The sequence below is a fragment of the Gambusia affinis genome, linkage group LG15 (genome assembly GCF_019740435.1).
Source record: "Gambusia affinis linkage group LG15, SWU_Gaff_1.0, whole genome shotgun sequence".
NCBI classification, from domain to species: domain Eukaryota; kingdom Metazoa; phylum Chordata; class Actinopteri; order Cyprinodontiformes; family Poeciliidae; genus Gambusia; species Gambusia affinis.
The window spans coordinates 6,498,195-6,518,170 of NC_057882.1; the positions used below are offsets into that span (position 1 = coordinate 6,498,195).

At 49.2% G+C, this 19,976-nt stretch overlaps 2 protein-coding genes across 3 annotated transcripts; both read right to left on the reverse strand.

The window, feature by feature from the left end:
• Positions 1–917: 917 nt before the first annotated feature.
• On the reverse strand, positions 918–10,911 carry pcf11 (PCF11 cleavage and polyadenylation factor subunit). The gene is made up of 17 exons (XM_044141751.1): positions 10,540–10,911; positions 8,052–8,177; positions 7,740–7,928; positions 6,912–7,136; positions 5,801–6,786; positions 5,479–5,653; positions 5,048–5,396; positions 4,844–4,978; positions 3,433–4,691; positions 3,225–3,291; positions 3,027–3,152; positions 2,815–2,944; positions 2,509–2,692; positions 2,275–2,430; positions 2,040–2,132; positions 1,442–1,477; positions 918–1,360 (listed from the first exon to the last, which is right to left on the reverse strand). Exons 1-17 carry the CDS (start codon positions 10,780–10,782, stop codon positions 1,139–1,141), a joined length of 4,701 nt encoding a protein of 1,566 aa, XP_043997686.1. The 5' UTR covers positions 10,783–10,911; the 3' UTR covers positions 918–1,138.
• A 771-nt stretch (positions 10,912–11,682) lies between these two features.
• ncbp3 (nuclear cap binding subunit 3) lies at positions 11,683–17,266 on the reverse strand. Of its 2 annotated transcripts, none has more exons than XM_044141753.1 (13): positions 16,987–17,266; positions 16,491–16,556; positions 16,157–16,262; positions 15,957–16,082; positions 14,574–14,699; positions 14,376–14,491; positions 14,181–14,289; positions 13,889–13,988; positions 13,707–13,816; positions 13,323–13,635; positions 13,064–13,212; positions 12,807–12,983; positions 11,683–12,598 (listed from the first exon to the last, which is right to left on the reverse strand). In XM_044141753.1, exons 1-13 carry the CDS (start codon positions 17,167–17,169, stop codon positions 12,288–12,290), a joined length of 1,992 nt encoding a protein of 663 aa, XP_043997688.1. In that variant the 5' UTR covers positions 17,170–17,266; the 3' UTR covers positions 11,683–12,287. The 2 variants fall into 2 exon arrangements, with proteins under 2 accessions (XP_043997688.1, XP_043997687.1); XM_044141752.1 differs by having other exon boundaries at positions 12,801–12,983.
• Between the last annotated feature and the right edge of the window lie 2,710 nt (positions 17,267–19,976).

Below are 19,976 nucleotides of genomic sequence, written 5' to 3' on the forward strand. Positions count from 1 at the left end.
CTGCCAACTGATCCCAGTGACAGGAGCTCTTCTGCCAGGGCTTCCTGGTAGGGTCACCCAAGGCAGACGGGTTCTGGGTGAGGAACCAGACAAAGTGCAGTCCAAAGTCCCCTTATGACGGGTAAGACCAACAGAAACACCAGGGCTGTGGAGCCAAGTCTGGTGGTTGGACTTTAACCCATGGAGCCCAAAGAGGATATGTGGGTCCCCATTCCCCTTTGCCCCCACCAGCGGTGGGAGGGGGCAAAGGGATCAGGTGCAGCGTGAGATGGGTGGTACCTGAGGGTAGGGGCATTGAAGATCCAATCCTCAGTTGCAAAAGCTGGCTTTTGGGGGGAGGAGCCTGAGCTGGCGTGAAGTTGAGAGGATCCATCTAGAAATAGTCGGCCTCACCTCAACGTATGGCTCTGGTTCTAGAACCAGTCTCCTTGAGGGAGGTTGGATACTCTTCCACTTTGGAGTTGCCCATGGTGAGAGACCTAGGTAGGAATGGGATTCCCTCTCCTCAATCTTGGTGCCTGTACGGTGAGAGGTAGCCTCCCTCCGCCTCTGACTGAGGGGACGGGTTCTGTTTGGGGTTACGCACCAAACAGCTCAAATCCCCCAGCCTTCTTGGGGTACCAGGTTCTTTGACATGGGTGGCTGGGTTACATGATGGATGGGAATGAAAACAAGAAATCAGGAGGTTTGAGTCCACTGAAGCTTTATTTTAATGACTGAACCTAAATGACAGCAGAACCAAGTTGGATCAGAACCAGAATTCACACAGAAAAACGTTTCAGACTCGTTTATTGAAGACAAACCAAAATTAAAAGATCCTCAAGTGAGACGTCGTCCAATCAGATGATGCTTACCTTCAACACCTGTGATGATTCATCAACAGAGCAACCAATCAACAATCAGAAACGATGTAACTAGGCAACAGACAGCAGCTGCAGACCAGAGTTACCAAAAAATACTTTAATGTATAAATTAAATCATTTACAGCCGTGGCGAACAGAACCGATCAGAACCGCGGCAAACAGAACCGCGGCAAACAGAACTGCGGCCCAGAAACGGCCGCGACTATCCAAATACCAAAATGTATTCAAGAGGTAAAAATCTTCGGCCCGGTGGGACGAAGAGGAACGGCGCCGCGTCAAGCCGTGTCCTCAGACTGGGCCGAGTCCGCCGGCGCCTCAGAGCCCGGTTCCTCCTGACCAGAAACGGTGACGTCAGCCTCTACTTCCTGCTTGACCTGACAGGAAGTGACCTGACAGGAAGTCTCGCCCTCCTCTTCCTCGGTCTTGACGAAGGCGCCCAGCGGGTGTTCGGCCAGCAGCCGACTGGGGGACGGCGTCGCGTCCAGGTAGGACGACGTCTGAAGGGCGAGAGAGAGGGAGAGAGCATGATGAAGAGGATGAGGAAGAGCAAGGGCTAGACTCAGACGGACTGGACTCACGTTCTTATAGTCCTCGAAGCAGGCCGGGTGGAAGTTCTGTTGAGACAAAACCCACAGTTGACGCGGTTCTGACCCAATTCACACAACATTTACCAGAGCAGAACCGGCAGTAAAACTAGAACAAAACCATCAATTAAAACTGATGTTATTTATTAAAGATGGAGACATTCTGGGTCAGAAAACCAGAACCAGACTGGTTCTGATTCTTTTCCCCAGATTAGATATGAAATCAAGAGAAATCAACCGGATCAAGAGAAACGGGCTAAACTCAGACCAGGGAGATAACTGAACCGGACCAGTACAGTAAAACCTGGACTGGACCGAACCACCAGCTTCATCTGATATCTGAACAGAACCGGGCTACAGAACCAGGAGTTCAGGATGGAAACCCATTTTGATAGAAGTTTAATATTAAAATTCAAATATTAAATTATCAAGATTCTATATATTAAAATAATAATAAAATAAGATTTTAATATCAACACCCAAATATTAGAATGAAACCCTGAAAGTTTCTGACTTCCAACTGAGGGGCCGGTTCAGTTGAAAAGTGGGCGGAGCATGTTAAAGGGGCCTTATAAAGTGGGCGGGGCCTGACCTTGTCGTCCACTCTGACAGCGTTCTTCAGGAACCAGTCCTCCTCTTCCTCCACCCAGTACGTCTCAAATGGCTCCTGGCAGATTTCACACGACTGCAGAGAAGAACGGATCATCAGAACCAGTTCTACACCACAGACCTTCTGGTTCTGGACCAGAACCCAGCCGCAGCCCTGACCCAAACCCAGCAGAAGGAGAAGGATGGTGTCTCGGCGTGCCCAGCCCTGAGAGGCTCACCTCTCCCACTTGGTCCTTGGTGGCGCGGACGCTCTGGAACTCCTTCTCCTTGGCAGCCGCCTGGTTCTTCTGGACCTCCTCCTCGTTCTCTTTCTCAAAGAACTGGCTCTTTGCTCGCTCCTCCAGGTCGGCGATCTCCTCAAACTCGATCCAGTCCTGGAGAAGGGGGACAGGCGGGTCAGAACTGTGCTGTTGGCTTTGTGTGTGTGTGTGTGTGTGTGCGCGCATGCTTACCGTCAGGCTGTAGTACCAGCGGCGGTGTGTGACCTTCTTGCTAGCGACCTTGCCGGCATGGTTCTGCCTGAAGTGCCAGTCCAGGTGGTCGGCATACAGGTCGGTCTGCGCCGCCGTGAAGCGCATGCTGCAGAGGCAGCACTGGTTCCCTGAGTACAGCTTGGTCACCACGCTCTCATAGCGCCTGCAGGATGGGGTCAGAGGTCAGAATATAGGAGCAAAATGAACCAGATCCTGGTTCATTTGTGCTGCGTTCAGGAACTGTAGGAACCCCAAGGATGGGTTAGTGTAACATCTGTGACTCACTGCTTCATGCTGTCGATGCTGAAGGCAGTAAGGTCCGGCAAGTCTTCGTCCTCCTCCACCTCTGGCTCCTCCTCTTCCTCCTCCTCCACTGCCCCGGCAGTCGTCGGGGCAGTTGCCGTGGACGACGCCTCTGAAAGGAAACATAAACCATAGAGGGTGTGAAGGGTTGGAGTGGGGCAGCGGCGGTTGCAACGTGTGATTGGGTTACTGACCACTGGCGGTCTGCGAGGACTCTGCCTGCGACGGCGGCTTAATGATGCCGTTGAAGATGAGTTTGGACAGAAGGTCGTTGACGTCCAGCTGACCGAAGTGGTTCTCTGCAGGAGCCACCTGCGCAGCTGCAGACACAACATCTGTTAGACCTGACATCACTTCCTGTTCTCACAAAGCTCCGAGCTTTAAATACGTACCCTGCTGTCCGAAAGGCACTGGGTTCTGAGGCAGGAAGGGTTGGTTGAGGTTCCCCATCATGGAGACCTGGAGGGAGGAGAACCGGGTCAGAACCAGCAAGATAAGCCCAGCAGACAGAGAGTAAAGAATACTGACACGACCAGGAAGCAGAGGGGAAGAGGAAGCAGACGGGAACAGGAAGCAGACAGGAACAGGAAGCAGACTCACCGGCTGCTGCATGCTGATGGCAGGAGCCGCAGGATTGTAGAAGGGCCCGGGGCCTGGTTGGCTGAACGGGACAGGCTGCATGTTGAAGTTTGCTGCCGGCAGCATGTTGGGGCCGGGGGTGAACTGAGGGTTCATGGGTTCTGGAAACCTCTGAGGGGCCATGCCGAAGCTCTGCTGGGGGCCCAAGGGGCCGTCGTAGAGGGGTGGGGCCATAGGCTGCATGGGCAGCTGGATGTTGTGCTGAGGGGGGAACCTGGGCGGACCCTGCTGGCCAGGAGCATAGTCAAAGCGTGGGGGCCCAGGTTGATGAGGTCCTGTTTGGTGCGGTCCCCCAGGCAGATCAAATCTGGGGCCTGGTCCGGGGCCCTCGAAGCGACTCGGGCCATCAAATCTCATTGGACCCATTTGGTTAGTGGGGCCCTCAAAGTGGAGCGGCCGCTGCTGCTGGAAGCCCATTGGGCCAGGACCCATGTTGTTGAAGGGCCCCGGCCCATCAAAACGCTGCATGGGGCCCTCCAAGTGACCGGCCCCCACCATCTGTCCCTCAAACCTGACCGGCTGCTGCTGGCCTACGGGGCCTCCAAACCTGTTGGGGCCTTGGGGGGCCCCATCAAACGGCCCATCTCCTCCTCCTCTCATGGCCATCCGGGACCCCTCACAGGGCCCGGAGCCCTCAGTCCTCTCTGCCATGTTATGGTGTGCCGGGCCCTCGAATCTGCCAGGGCCCGGGTGGTGGGGGCCCTCAAACTGAGGCTCCTCGAAGCGACCGGGGCCACTGCCTTCATACCAGCCGGGCCGGTGTGGTCTGGATGGGCCCATGTGCCCGGGGCCACTGTAGCGCGAGGAGGAGGCATGTCCTCCTTCATGGGGCGGCGTGTGTTTTGGGGAGTCGCTGTGTCGGACATCAGATGAAGGCCCTCCGCGGTGTGGACCCTTCAGGCTGGGGAGGTGAGGAATGGGAGCATCCAGGGGCCCCTCGTCAGAGTGCTCGCTGTTGGGACTTTCAAAGCGAGGAACTGGACTCATCTCCGCTGAGTCTTTCTGATGCAAAGGCGACAGGCGCTCCCGCTCAAATCGAGGGAGCGGAGCCTCCAGAACAGCCGGTGCTGGGGAGTTCCTGCGGCCCCCAGTGACGGGCGAGGGTCCGTCTTGTCGGCGGGTATCGGCGGGGCCGTATCTCCGCGGTGCGTCGTAGCCGCTCTTATGCTCGTCATCATAGAGCTGGCGCTCCGTCAGTGGCGACGTCCACTCCCGCTCACCTGCAGGACAGAACAGGATGCTGAGGATTTCTGCACACCCTGAACACAACATGCCCCACACCACCACCTCACCCAGAGATGCTGCTCAACACACAAACCCCTGAAACTCACACTGATCTGGTCCCTAACCTTGACCTCTGGCCTGGACTTACTGGAATCTCCAGGGCGGTCTCTCCTGCGGAAGCGGAGCCCCTTCAGCTTAGGGAACTCCTTCCCGTGGTTGTACTCCTCTACCATGGGGGCCAGTGGGGTCCGCACCTCCTCTCGCTCCTTGCTCCTCCGTTCACCTGTAAGTTAGCAGAAGCATCAGCTACTGTCCAATAGGAGAGGAGCATGTCATGGTTTTCCCAGCTCACCTGGCCGTCCGTACGGGTGTCCACTGCTCCGTCCTCCCAGTTTCTCTCCCGGTCTCGGCTCCCCAACGTCATCTGGAGTCTCGTGGCCTTCGTCGCCTGTGACTCTGTGGTTCACCTGAGTCTTCCTCAACTTGGACTTGTGCTCGTAGTAGGACAGCTCAGCTGCGTCCATTGTGTCATGGGAGCGGGGAATGGACGGCTTCTTCATGGAGAAGTCTGCAGAGTCGTCCCAGCTCTCTGAGCGCTGCTGCTGCTTCTCCTCCTGGTACTGGAAGAAGTGTTTGATCTGATGTGCCATGTTCAGAAAGTCCTCCTGGGATATCTCTCCACTCTCCAGACGCTTGCTGGCCTGCAGACACAAACACCACCGTTACTATAACAACATCAGACAGAGGCAGGAAGCTGGGAGGCCCACGTGTTCCTGAACGCACCCTCCTCAGCAGGTCCTTCTTGGAGGCAGAGTTGAGGACTTCGGGAATCTGCAGGTTGGCGTCCACGCTGAGGCGGATCTTCTGGTTCCTGGGGGTGCCAGGCCGGGTCGGGGTGCCATGGGGTTTGTGTCGGGGGGGTCCAGACTTGGTGTGGGAGTCCTCAGGCTGCTTCGTGCTGTGAAACCAGACAGTTTACACATTTACTCACGGCTTCTCCTTCCCAGTCAAGGGTGCATGTTTCAGAACTAACAACTGATACCAGAAGAACCCAGGAAATAAAACCAGAGGAAGTAAACGTGTCAGCTTTCTGAGCTGGACTCACTGTTTATTCTCCTCCCAGCCACTCCTCCAGCGATGGAGTGACTCCTTGGCCTCCTTGACCCCGTCATGACCTCGTGGGGAGTGGGAGTCCCTGGATTCGGAGCGGCGCTCCTCCTGCAGCCTTTTGGGCCTCCTGCCGTCCGACTGGACCTTCTTGGCGCCAGGCCGGTCATCTCGGCCCGGCTTGCCATGGGTGGTGTCGTCACCACGGACCCTCCGAGGTTTCCCGGCCTTGTGGGACGGCGACAGGGAGCTGCTGCGGGCATGGCTCTTGGGCGAGCGGCGGTCCTTCCTCTTGGGGGAGGTGGTGGGGGACCGTGAGCGGGACCGGGAGTGTGTGCGCTTCCTGCGGGGGGTGGCTGCGCCAGCCTTTGGGTCAGGCTTGTCAGCAGGCTCCAGGTGCTCGTGTTTAGGCGCCAGGCCATTCAGAGGTTTGGTCTTGTTGGACCTGGGTGGCTCGGCTCTCCGTTGCGCATCATCCCGTTCCTTCTTGTCCACGCAGCGCTTCTTCTCCTTCAGCTCATTATCCTTGGCCTCGGCCGGCTTCTCCGGCAGACGCTTCTTCAGACGGGGGTCCTTCCTAGGGGCCTCGGTGGGTTTGGGCGTCTCGGCCTCTGCCTCTTTGCTCCTGCTCTGCGGGCCTCTGGCCAGCGGAGATGGAGACTTGGACTTCAGCTTCTCCTCTGGCGGGTCCTTCCTGGGGGGCCGGCCTTTGTCCTGCCGGGGGGGTTTCTCTGGTGCCCTCTTCTCTGCGGATGCCGGCGACCCCCCAGGTGGGTGGGGGCTCTGCCGCTTGGCAGCAGGCTGGGGTGCGGCAGGAGGTCCACTGCGGTTCAGACGGGGGTCTCTGGTGGACAGCTTGGGGTCGGCAGGAGGCTGTAGGGGGATCCAGGGCCGGATGGGGGGAGGAACTTGCTGACCCGGTCTCTGAGACGGGCTTGTCTCAGCCGGAACCGACCCGATAGGTGGTGGCAGCACCAGGCCACCCTGCAGACACACAAACACTCAGTTAGCTTTGACACGCCAAACTTGGCTTACAGACATCAGAACCAGAACTGGTCCAGCCTGCGCTTCAGGTTGGACCAGAATGAGGTTCAGAACCATAAGCGAACCTGTCCTGCCAGCTGGGCCTTCGTCTGCTCCAGCTCCAGCTCGATCTTCTTCTGCTGCAACTCCAGCAGCTGCTTTTGTTTGGCCAGCAGCTGCTGCCGTATCAGCTGCTCCTGGGTCAGCCCGGCCGGGGCTGTCTGGGGGACCGCCAGGGGAAGGGGCGGGGGTGCTGGGGTCACCGGCGCCGGCTTAGCCGGGACCGGCTGCGTTTGGGGCTTCTCCTCGGGCTGCAAGCAGGAAAAGGAAGATCAGATGTTATTAAACCAGGAGGCTAACGGATCAAAGTGAAGCTGGAATAAAACATTTCAGGCCCAGAAGAATCATCAGATCTAATCTCCATCATCAGGGGAGGAAGACAAAACATTTCTTGATCCAAACTGCTTTGTTTCCCACTGAGAAACTGGTCAGATTAGTTCTGATCCAGTGAAATCAGAATTATTTTCACAATGAATGCCATAATAAATGCCCATATCTACTGCAAATATCTCTAATATAAAAGTACCTATTCAACAAGATATTGTTGGATACTTTTTAGTCTTATAAAATTCTGGCAGATATCTTTACTTATAACATGGGAAACGTGAAAAAATCTGCCAGTAGTTATTGACTCAAAACAAGCTCCTATAGCTTGTTGTAAAGTTACATTATGGTAGTTTTGTCTGACTCTGACATATTTACAGTAGGAGCTGGACAGAAACCCTGGGTCAGATTGTGTATTTGAAGACAGTCAGGATTTATTTTATGTTCTCGGTCCAGAACCAGTAGAGATCAGAGCAGAGGTCTGCTGGTTCCTACAGTGGAAGCCTGCATCGCCCCACCATCATACCCACCTGCTTGAGGAACCTGGGATTGACATGGATGCTGGAGGTGGAGTTGAAGTTGTGCGGCAGTGGCTTGATGGGCCAGGCCGGGTCCAGGGAGTTGACCCGGACGTCCAGGGCATAGAGCTTCTTGAGCGGGAAGACGTCGTCCCAGGTGGAGCGCAGCTTGAACAGGCTCTTCCTGGTGTTCTCATCCACCTACACACAGAGCACAGAGTGCTGGGTGCTTTGGCCTCAGCCCACCTCAGCCCACAACCAACAAACAAAAGCAGGACACCATGTGGGCGGAGCTTAAAGACACGGCAGCTAACGGGACTTTACCTTTTCAAAGACACAAATAAATGAAGCGATTAGGTTTTTAGCAAACACTGCAAGGTACTCTCCTCCAACGTTCTTCACAATGGAGTCCACTAAGTACAAAACTGGGAGCTTCTCAGCGGTCGGCGCCTGGAGCGATAAGAGAACTCAACAAGTTTAGACAACAGCAGGGGTTACACAACACTTCAGAACAAATTAATAAAAAATAAAAATAATAAAAAAATCAAAAGAAAACAAAAACAAACAAAAAAAAAAACACAACACAAAGTTCCCAAATAAAATCCACTTTAAAAAATCTGGATTAAAAAAAAAAAAAAAAAAAAAAAAAGAAGAAAAAAAATATACAGCGTCCATGGTTTGGTTCTTCTTTCAGGAACAAAAAGTCCAAAAAGGTTCAAGACCAGGATCTTCAGTCGGTTCTGATTGCAAATGTTGAGGTGGTAATCCGTCGTCATGGCGATCCGGGGCGTCGGTCAGGGGACAGCGTTTACCTCCAAAGAGGGCCCCTGCTGGCACCGGCCCTCTTTGTACGTTACCCAGGCGATGGTGCGCTCTACTCGGTTTGTTTTTACCCTTTCGGGTTTTGAACCTTCAACTTTCAGTTATGAACCCAGATTTAAGCTCTGCAGCGCTCAGAGCCACACAGACCAGAGTCAAACCCACAAAGAAAAAATGACAAAAAGCACATTTCACAGATTTTATTATCATCATGTTTAACCAGCAGTCACATTCCAGGAAAATAGAGAAAATCCAGATGAACGAGTGAATTCATTCATTCATGCAGACGAATCAAACACTGAGGGGAAGGGGAGGCAGGGGGGGGCAGGATGTGGTCCGGCTCAATCAGAACCACCGCCAGGGTTCTAACCTGTCACTATCACTGACACTCAGAACCAAGGCCTGCTCGGAAATATTTACATCATCCACATTCTGGAGCACATTTTACAATATTTATAAAAATATACAGCAAACAGAAAACCAGTAAAGAACCTCAGAACCAAACTGATCCCAGTAGAGGGGTTCAAACCAGTGAGGCCCTGGGGCCAATCAACAAACACATTAATTTCAGTTTTTACTCAGATCTGGACCGATCTATTTTGTAATGTTACTTTAATCCAGAACAAAACCGCCATGTTGGACCTGAAGACTGAGAGGCAGAGCTCGTTGCTAGGCAACCAGACACTGAAGACATCCAACTTGAGCCTGGTTAAAGCAGATCATCAGCTTCTGATCCGTTAAACCGATCTGAACTAGAACCTCATCTGAGTCTGACCCGATTACTTTAGATTGGTTTCATATTTTAGAATGCAACAGGATGCCAGCTTTGTTCATTGTTGGTTTACTAATAATTAAGGTCATTGTTGGTTTATTAATAATTAAGGTCAATAATCTGCCTTGTCAGTCAGGTTTCTATCTGAGTCTTGTTAGCAGCTTAGCGACACCAGAGAGCAGCTGCTCGCTGCAGCAACTACTAATATTTACTTCAGTTACACTTTTACTTGAATATTAATATTAAAGTATAGCAAAACAAACATGTTTTACCCAGAATCCATCAGACAGACTCAGAGTGAGACCTCGTTTCTAAACCAGCTTTGTTATTTTCTATTTGCTCATTCTGATGGAAACCATTTAAACATACAGTATATTATATTTATATACAACTACTGTACCCTGCTGTAATATATAAACATTAGCTATTGTATTATTTTAATATTGAAAAATGTAATTTAGAAACTTTTATTAAGTCTTTATTTGTACATATGTTTATATATTTGTCTGTCTAATTACATCATTTTAAATATTAAAGCAGAGGTTTTTTATCTGTTACTCAGGAATAAAATCATTTGTTTACCAAAAAATTTTTATGCTTTAGTAATGTCTTAATAATAATACTGTTTACTTTAATAAAAATAAGTTGACATATTGTTACCCAGCTGTATTCACAAATAACCTTAGTGTATAATGATAATAATAATAAAGTTTATTTGAACTTTTTCTCTCATGTCTCTAGGCTCTCTGGTTAACACTCAGAGCTCTGACAGGAAACAGTCAGCCGATGATGAAGGCCTTAATGACCACTTCCTGTGACCTCTGACCTCTTTTAGTTTCTTGGTGTTGCCACATGGAAATTAATCACTTCCCGTTTCAAACAACTTAGAAAGTAGATAGTTGAAACCGAACTTTGAGGTCAGAATGGATCTGGAACCGGTTAGAACCACTTCCTACTAACGTCTGTTTTTGTTTAAGAAGTTTCTGTAACCGTAAAATGTTTAAAAAAAAGAAAAAAAAATCAGCGGCTTTCTGTTGAAGCCAGGACCACATCCAGCTAGCCGGACGACCAGAGGTTTATTCAGACAGCCTGACTGAGCTGCTTCCGTACAAAGAAGCCGGAGGTTCTGCTGGGCCTCCACAGAGCGCCGCTAACCACAACACCGCCATGTTTGACCCACATACACAAACTGATAATAAAGTATGCTATGATCATAAAAACCTTGCTGATTTGAGCTTCAATAATAGCCACGATATCCTTGGCGAACTGGATGTTCTCTTCGGCCAGGATGGTGAGCATGTTGATGTGCGGCTTGCTGTTGAACGTCAGGTCCTCCAGCGAGGACTGGTACTCCCTGCAGGCGTCTTCCCGGGCCGCCTGGTCCTCCATCTTCCAGCTCCGACACCCGAACCAAGCTACAGTAGCCGGACCAATAGCATTACCACGTAGGAGCAGACAGTCCATTAATTCATCGAGATAACGGTTGAGCCGACAACCACGAAGAACTACGGCCCAATTCGACGGTATTTTTCCGCCGCCGTCAGTTGGTCTCCTCGGTTCGTTTTCGATGGCAAGAAAATGGCGACTTGAGCTACAGGCCTCATACGTCACATGAAATTCACTAGTAGTTACAGTGACGTCAGGGTGCCTCATTGGCTGGGAACACGCAGTGCTTCCCGGTTTTGGGATTTCGATTGGTCCAAAAGAATAACAAACAGACAAAGGAGCCAATCGGAGTGAAGGAGCTTGACAGTTGTGTAAGAAACGGCTGCCTGAAATGATTGGCCGACGTAAGAGCATGCGACCAGCGTGTAGAGCCTGACGGGTAGAGGCCTCATTAAACATGTTCAATATGAGCATAACAGTAAGCATAGTAATACAGTCATTAAAATTACAAAAAAAAAAACTCTAATGAATTTTAAAAGATGACACAAATAACTAAAACCGGAACATAACATCAATAAATTACATAATGCTACTTTCTCTAAAAATATATTGAAAGATAAATATCTTAAATAAAAAATAATCCTAAAATAAATGACTAAATAAAAAGCAAGACAGAAAATAACTGAAAACTGTGTATATCTTTGTATAACAATAAATGAAGTCAAATAAAATGTTTAAAATAGGAAAATAGGCAAAAGAAAATAAATTATTTTCAATAATTTGAGGATGGAGTTCCTCAAGTACACAAAGTGAAAATATTTTGTGACATAAATATCTGTAGACAAATAACGTGCTGTAAATATCAGTTTCACAAGTTATTTTAGTTTTTAAAATACCAGAATTTGGAAATAACTTCATATATTTGTCTGATGACATTTTTAAATATTGAAGCAAATTATCTGAAGACAAAGACACAACTTACTTTCCAGATTTTTATTAATAAAAATCGAACAATGAATCATATTCCTCCCACTTCACAGTTCTGCTCTGCTCCGTGGTTAGAGTGGACAAAATGTAGAGGTCAAAGGTCAGGCAAAACAGAGTTTATTGAGCAGCCAATCAGCATCAGGCTAAAAGCTGATTGGCTGCTTTGCTGTCTGACTGTTTTAACTCTGACCTGGATCATCATCATCATCATAATCATGAGAGGAAGAGCGGCTCCATGGGTTCATTTAACGTTGGGAACAGCTGCTGTGGACCTGGCAACCCGGTAATCCAGCAACCCGACCCGGATCCTGGTTCCCGTCCCACAGTGGAAGAGGAAGCTGATGGCGTCACACAGGAAGAAAATAAAAATCTACAAACAGAAGCAGGAAGGGTTCAGGCAGAGGGGCGCAGTCCCATCAGGGTCCTCCGTTCTCGGTTCTGCTCCAAGTCTCATCGTGTTCCCGGCAAACAGGAAGTTCAGCTCCTCCTCAGTAACAGGAATGGTTAATGACGGCGCTCTGCCCTGCCCCCAGCAGGTGAAGGGGCGTTAGGCTCTGTCCCCAGCAGGCGGAGGTGTTAGGCTCCGCCCCCTGGGTTCAAGCGTCCGAATCGTCGCTGCTGTCGCGGCTGATCTCGATCTGCAGCGACGGCAGATTGTCTAGCCGGCTCTTCTTCATCTTGTGGCTGCGCCGTTCCTGTTTCTGTTTGATTATGGCGCCCCAGACCCTCTGCAGCGTAGAGTCGTCTTCCTCCTCTCCCTCCTCTTCTTCTTCCTCCTTCCTGTCACCCCGGCTCCTCCGGCTGCCGTCCTGCCGCTCTGGGCGGCTGCCCTTCTTGCGCTCGTGACGCCCGGTGCTGCTGCTGCTGTTGTCGCCAGCCGCTGAACCCAGCCTGCTCCACAGAGCGCCTACAGACAGACAGGAAGTCGGAGGATCAGACAGGAAGTGGACTTTAACAAACAGATCAGGACGCTCAGACATAAAGGTGGATTATAATCTGCTCAGAACCATTCTGACTGAGTTTTAATATAGGTAGCAAAAGTCACAGCACATTTCTACAAGAAGCTCTAAACACAAGGTGGAATAAAAACAGGAAGTGGCGGGTCGTACTCGTACTCGTCTTCCTGTCTATGGAAGCGTTTGGTCCTCTGCCGTCCTGGCTGGCCACACCCAGTCTGCGGTGCACGTTGCTGATTGGTTCCCGGGGCGGGGGCGTGTTCCTGGGGGACGGGGGCGAGGCAGAGCGCCGCCTGTCGGGGGAGTAGCGCCTCTTCCCGAGCCGCTGCCTCACGTCTGTGGGGTCAGTAAAGGTCAGCAAAGGTCAGTCCCACCTAGCAGCCACAACATCTGGAACACCTGGTTCTACGCCTCACCTGTCTTCCTGCCGCTGGCCACCGGGGAGCGCTGCCTGCTGCCAGAGCCGCCATGACGCTTCTCCTCCAGCAGCTGCCGGACGTCCGTCACCTTGGGGGGCGACGAGGCCTTGGCCCGGTTCTGAGAGCCTGACGACCCGATCCGGTTCCTGTTTCGCATGGAACAAATTCAGGATCAACAAAACCTCCGACCCGGTTCTGCTCAGCTTCCTGTCACCAGGCCTGGCGACAGGAGGTGGAAGCAGGAAGTGGTTCTCACCTGATGTTCTTCAGGTGGCCCTCCAGCTCATCGGCGTACATCGTCATCTTCTTGCTCTTTTTGGGCGACGGCGTCGAGATCATCTTCAGCTCCAGGTCGTAGTCCATCTCGTCCGACTCGGACCACGGCGAGGGAGAGCGCTCCGCCCGGGTGCGAAGCCCCGCCCCCAGCGGCCGCGGGGCTCCGCCCCTCTCCTTGTACTCCACCACCCTGTCGTCAGAGTCCATGTCCTCGTCGGCCTCGTCCTGCTGCTCTTCGTCCTCCTCTTCTTCCTCCTCCTTTATGGGCTCCTCGGGGAGGTTGACCAGGTCAGCTGAGGGTGGAAGCAGAGGATTGTGGGTGACAGCGTGGGTGGTGACGGCAGGGTGTGGGCGGAGCTGTTACCAGAGTGTCGGTGTGTGTATGGCGGAGTGTGTCCCATGCTGTCTCCGATCAGAGGCTTCTTGCTCTTGATCACGTCTCTCTGGATGCGCCGGTTGTGGTACCGCCGCTTCCTGCAGGACGAGGCCTGGTCAGTACCTGTCGGGTGTCGCAGGTGCCATGGCGACCAGAGGGCGGAGACTCACCAGGAGTTGCTAAGGATTCCCTTCATGCCTCCATAGTTTGGATTTCCGTACTTCATGTAGTATCTGCTGCGGCGCGCCGCTCCCAGCTCCTTCCTGTCATCTGGACCGGAACCGGGATGAGACGGGTCAGAACATGTTGGACTCATGTTAATGTGTGTTTACAGATAAAACACTGAATTTGAAAAATATGTTTATGCAGAACATCAACTCATATTCAGTCAATGAAATTCCTCAGAAGGGTGTAAATACCAGCTGGTGTGTGTGTGTGTGTGTGTGTGTGTGTGTGTGTTACCGTGCGTGGCAAAGCGCAGCAGCAGTTTGTTTCCTTTGAATGGTTTGATGGCAGGTCTCAGTTCATTCCTCAGCAGAGACTCTCTCTCTGCTTGCGACAGGTCGCTCACCTGACACACACACACACACACACACACACAGCTGAGTCACTCATCAGTCAGATGACCACATCCTGTCCTCCCAGGTGAAGCTTTACCTGTCCAGCCGTCTTGCTCTCATCGTCTCCTCTGTTCTTCATCTCTTTCTCCTCTTCATCCACCTCACCTTCCTCCTCTTCATCATCCTCGTCCTCAGATCCCTGATCTTGATGAGCTGCGCCGTTCAGACAGACAAATTTACCCAATATGCACTGCAGCGTCAGGAAGCACCGACTCAGGTTCTGATCTGCACTGACCTTTGCTCGGGTCGTCGGGCTGGGATCCGGACTCCGTCTCCGTGGTAACAGCCTCTGGTCCAGGCATCCGGCTGCTGTTGATCAGAGCTCTGATGCAGGTGTCGTCGTCCAGCCAAACCACGTTACCTAGGAAACGGGAAGGCACAGGTAATCGGCCGGCAACCATCAGAACCAGTCAGGAGGTTCCACCAATCAGAGTAGAACCAGTGGAGGGAACTGCTAGCTACAAAGCTAGCGGCGCTAGCCATAAAGCACCAATCACAACAAACATTAGTGGGAGCTAAAGGCAAATGTGCACATTTTCTCTTGCTCTCGGTGAAGGAGAACGCTTCTTTCCTCTGATCCCTCCCTGCTCATGCCTGCCCTACTTGCTCTGTTTTTTTTTGTCTTTTTCTATATTTTTGAAGCCTTTCTTTGCACATCCTCCAAATCTACAAATTATGGATCTGGTCAACCGGTCTCTCAACGCAATTGATCAAATGTTTTCGACGAGACGACTGGACACAGGAGAGCCCTCTTGTCCTGCGGGGAAACACCCGGCAGGATTCACCCTGGATTTATTCATGATAACAGGATTTCTGCTGTTTGGAGCTTGAGGACAGCTGGCTTATCGACAAATTTATGACAGCCTTGGTCAAACTAGTGAACACTCAGACTGTTGATGTGGACAGAGAGGCAAGACTCACATCTTGCTGAGACTCGCAGCCCAGCTGAGGACTCTAAAATTCACTAACGGCATGGAATCAATCTTGGAGAAGTTGCAAGTTTCGGCTCAGTGGAACGACCAAACTGAGATGTATAGGAGAGACTTCAGGGAAGACTGAAATTTATAATCTACCCCACCTAAGACATTCTGTATCTGAATTGGTTTTCCTCGTGTTGCCTTGGAAGGGCTGCATATTTCCAATTTCCTAGAAGACATGTAAACATAACGCTCCTTCCCACCTCACCCCCTCCTGTTACCCATGGAGCTGAGCGTTTCCAAGGACATCAGGCCTCGATAACAACATCTTATCGGACTTCTGCAGGGAGGCTGAGCAACGTGGTTTCATGGCGCTGTGATGTCACCGCCTTCACTCATGTCTTTGTTTTGTCTGAATGTTGCCATTTTCCCTAATGTGTCCTTTCCTCTTTTTTATTTTATTTTGTTAGAAACTGTGAAGTACTCCCTATTTAACCCAGAAAAGGAATTAGAACAAACTTGGAAATTCAGAGACTCTAGTTTATTAGTCACTCTTTAGCTTATTTTTTTTTGAAACTATAGAGTACTCACTATTTAGATAAATATTAGATTATTTTTTTAGATTATTATGCAGAGAGACTCCTATTATTGCACCCCAGAAAAAGAAAATCCAGAAAAAAATTCTTCCAGACTGGACTCACAGGCTGTGTCGTTGATCCACTCGATGTGCGCTGGCGGATACTCCTTAAAGTAGCCGAAGACGTCCTGGGTGCTCATGTCGTCCACGCCGGTCACATGGATGGCCTCCATCCGCAGCCTGGGGATGGCTGGCATCACATGAAAAGAAAGAGGCGGATTAAAGAATTCCTGGTGAACAGCAGCAAAGAGAACACCGCCTCACCTTTCTTCATGGCGTCTTTATCCAGGAAGACGTTCCTCTGACCGACATTTTCCTCGCAGCGGAAATGAAAACGTCTTGCCCGCTTCTCCTTCCTCTCGATGGCTTCCTGGAGAGCAAACAGAGTCAGATCAGAGCCGCTTCAAGTGGATCCCATCAACCTGAGAGCGGCCGGGTTTCATTTATCCCACAGCAGAAAAAAAACAAACAAAAACAGACAAATATCATATTTAACATGTTGACATAAGAAGATACTGGCTCACATGCACACCTGGATCCAGGTTGTTTTTACCTGGATCTTCTTGTGTGTTTATCTTGGATCCAGGTGAGTTCTTACCTTGGAGTTGACGTCGATCCCTGTGATAAAAGCTCCGGCCTTGTTCTCGTACCTGCGGCTGGTGTCCTGGAGCAGAGAGAAGACACAGCAGAGGGTTAACACGGAGGGTCAGGTGGTTCAGCTGAAGGCCTCAGGTTTGGGCTCTGCCTGCAGGAGAACATCTGCTTCACACGTGGATAAAAACAGCTTTAAAACAAACCAACAGCGAACTGATGGAGAAACTGTGCAGGGGCAGCAGCTGAGGAAAGGGGAACATGTTTCCCAAAACAAACGGCTCCTGTCTTCATTAAAATCTGTTAGATTATTTACTGAACAGAAAGAAGCTGAAAGATAAACGCCTCTATTGCTGTTAAACTCAATTAACTGCCAGGGCAATGTCTCACTGACTCCCGGACCGAGGCGGGACTCCGTGGCGCCTCATGCCGCCTCCCCTCACAGCTCCGCCGGCCGCAGCTAACTCCAGCCCCGGGTCTGCCTGCGGCCCTCAGACACTCACCGGCAATAGCTCCTTCAGGGAGCGGCTAACCGTCACATCCTCCGCCTCCAGCTCTCCCTCCTCCACCTCCATCGGTTCGGCCTCCCGACCATCTCTGTCCGACTCGGAATCAGAGTCCGACTCCGAACGCTCCGAGCCGCTGTCGGATTTCACCGAGACCCGCAAGCTGCGCACCGCCGCCATGAAGCTAACTGCTGCAGACAACAAGCAGAGCGAGCTGCGCTGGGTTCCGTAACCCGGTAATGCTTTCCTTGCTCTTCTTCTGCGGATTATGCTGGTGGAATCAGGGAATGTCGCCCCCGAGTGTTTATTTATTTTTATAAATTTAATGGACTTAATTCTTCTCATATAGAGACTAATCTCAAATTTGAATTAATCAAAAATATACTGTATTTTAGCAATTCAATCAGTGATACTTCGGTCATATAGAGTAAATCTGCACACAGATTTATATATTTAAAAAATTTCAAGAGTTTATTTCTTGTAATTTTGGTGATTCTGGATTCTAACAGTTCTTCAAACTTCTTCAAACTACTCTTCTCAAGCATGCAGTCAGCCACGTTGCATATTTTTTTCTCCACCCTTTTTTTCCTACTGAACATAAGTTTAAAGTTACATGTACAGTAAAGGCTAAACTGATTGTGTATCACTGTTGTTTTTTTCCAGACATTTCTGAAATTGTATTGTATCAAGTCAGAAATTCGATTTTACTGCAGTTTTCTTTTCTGTGAAAATACCTGTAAAGATTTTAGAAGCTGAAACACAAATTCAATTTTTTTTTTAAAAAAAGAAGAAAAAATAACTGAAGAGAAATTTTCAGTAAAATTATTTATCATTTTATCAACAATGGAGATAAGTATTTGATTTATTGTGTGATTTGTTCTGTAACTTTCTGTAGTTCATGCACACAAAACAATGCTTATTTAAAAATTGCTACAAAAACAACTTAATTTTACAATTTATTTCAATGAATTGTCAACTTCAGTCCTCATCATTCATTTATGAGAATTAGTAAATCCTCATAATGTTTTCTACATTTTAACATCTTTAATCCCAGTTTTAGGAAAAAAACAAATCTCTCTTTAAAACAGAAAACTGTAATCACTGTAACAGATTCTGAGTTCATTTTAGTTTATTTTTTAATCCATCAGGAAGATTTCTCAACATCAGTGAAGAAAAATATCAAAGTGGTGTAGGAGTATAATTTAAAAACGCTTTTGGAAATGGGAGTTAATTACATAAAAAATGCAGAAAGCATCTTGTTAGCTTCAAGGCTTTATGGAAATTTGAAAGCAAAAACTACTGAAAATAGAACATTATACCAAAACACACAAAAAGCAAAAATAAAATAAAATAAAATAAATAAATCTGACAAAAGATGTTGAGAAATCCAGGAAGGTTAACTGCCTGGCAGGTGTTTCCTGTCTGTTAGGGTGACATCCTGTGGCGTCCCACAGGGTTGTGTTCTCTGTCCCATCTTTGGGGTGATGAAGTCTTTAGACTTCATCACACAGTGTTTGGGGTCCCAGTGTCTGACCCCAAACACTGGGAGCAGAGTCAAACTTTAAAAACCAGAGAGCTGTTGGAGGGGAAAAAAGTCACACAAAACAAGTCAAACACGCTGGAATCAAAGTGCAAACGATTCAGAAACTTTATAGCTTCAGGTTCTCATGTCACAGTTTTCCTTCGAGACAAAACATACAGCTGACTGACATCGTTGTGTTTCTGCAGCATCAGTTGGTCCCTGACAAAATAAAACTTTGACTTTTATTTAAAAACTTGGAACAAGACTTGAAACAACGAGGAAACAGCTTTAGTGCAAATACTGATTTCTTCATACAGAGAACAACAACCAGAGAGCTGAGGGACGTCAGGGATGTTGACTCAAACGGCAGTGAAGTTATCATCAGATTCAGAAGTAGACATCCACTGACAGACATGAAGAGAAGCCACTGATTTCTGCTAGGATCTTAAACTCAACACGGTGCATTCAGGGTCAAGAGAACTGGAATGTCTGAAGGAAAACCTGCTGTCACGGATTTTTCATTTCTTGATGGTGATCAGACAGAAAACGACACGTTGATGAACAGAGACAATCTGTGGTTTTTATCTTCAGGTTTCCAGTTAGAGAACAAAGACTCACAGTGACGTCACAGCAAACGTTCAGTCCGGTTCTGGTTGAAGGAACAAAGAAAACAGCCCGAAAGTCTCACTGCAGGGCTGGTTTCTGACCTCTTCCCCGACCCTCTGGATCAGAACATCTCCACGATGCACCAATCACACAGCGGCAGGCGTTTCAGAAAAAAATCTTACAGAAAAAACTAAATGTTTAGCTCCAAATGAAATATTTAGCTCCATACTGAGTTACAGTGGGGCAAAAAAGTATTTAGTCAGCCACCAATTGTGCAAGTTCTCCCACTTAAAAAGATGAGAGAGGCCTGTAATTTTCATCATAGATATACCTCAACTATGAGAGACAAAAAGAGAAAAAAGAATCCAGAAAATCACATTGTCTGATTTTTAAAGAATTTATTTGCAAAATATGGTGGAAAATAAGTATTTGGTCAATAACAAACAAGCAAGATTTCTGGCTCTCATAGACCTGTAACTTCTTCTGTAAGAGGCTCCTCTGTCCTCCACTCGTTACCTGTATTAATGGCACCTGTTTGAACCCGTAACAGTATAAAAGACACCTGTCCACAACCTCAAACAGTCACACTCTAAACTCCACCATGGCCAAAACTAGAGAGCTGTCAAACGACACCCGAAACAAAATTATAGACCTGCACCAGGCTGGGAAGTCTGAATCTGCAATAGGTAAACAGATTGGTGTGAAGTGGATCAATTATTAGAAAATGGAACACATAAAAGACCACTGATAATCTCCCTCGATCTGGGACTCCATGCAAGATCTCACCCCGTGGGGTCAAAATGATCACAAGAACGGTGAGCAAAAACCCCAGAACCACACGGGGGAACCTGGTGAATGA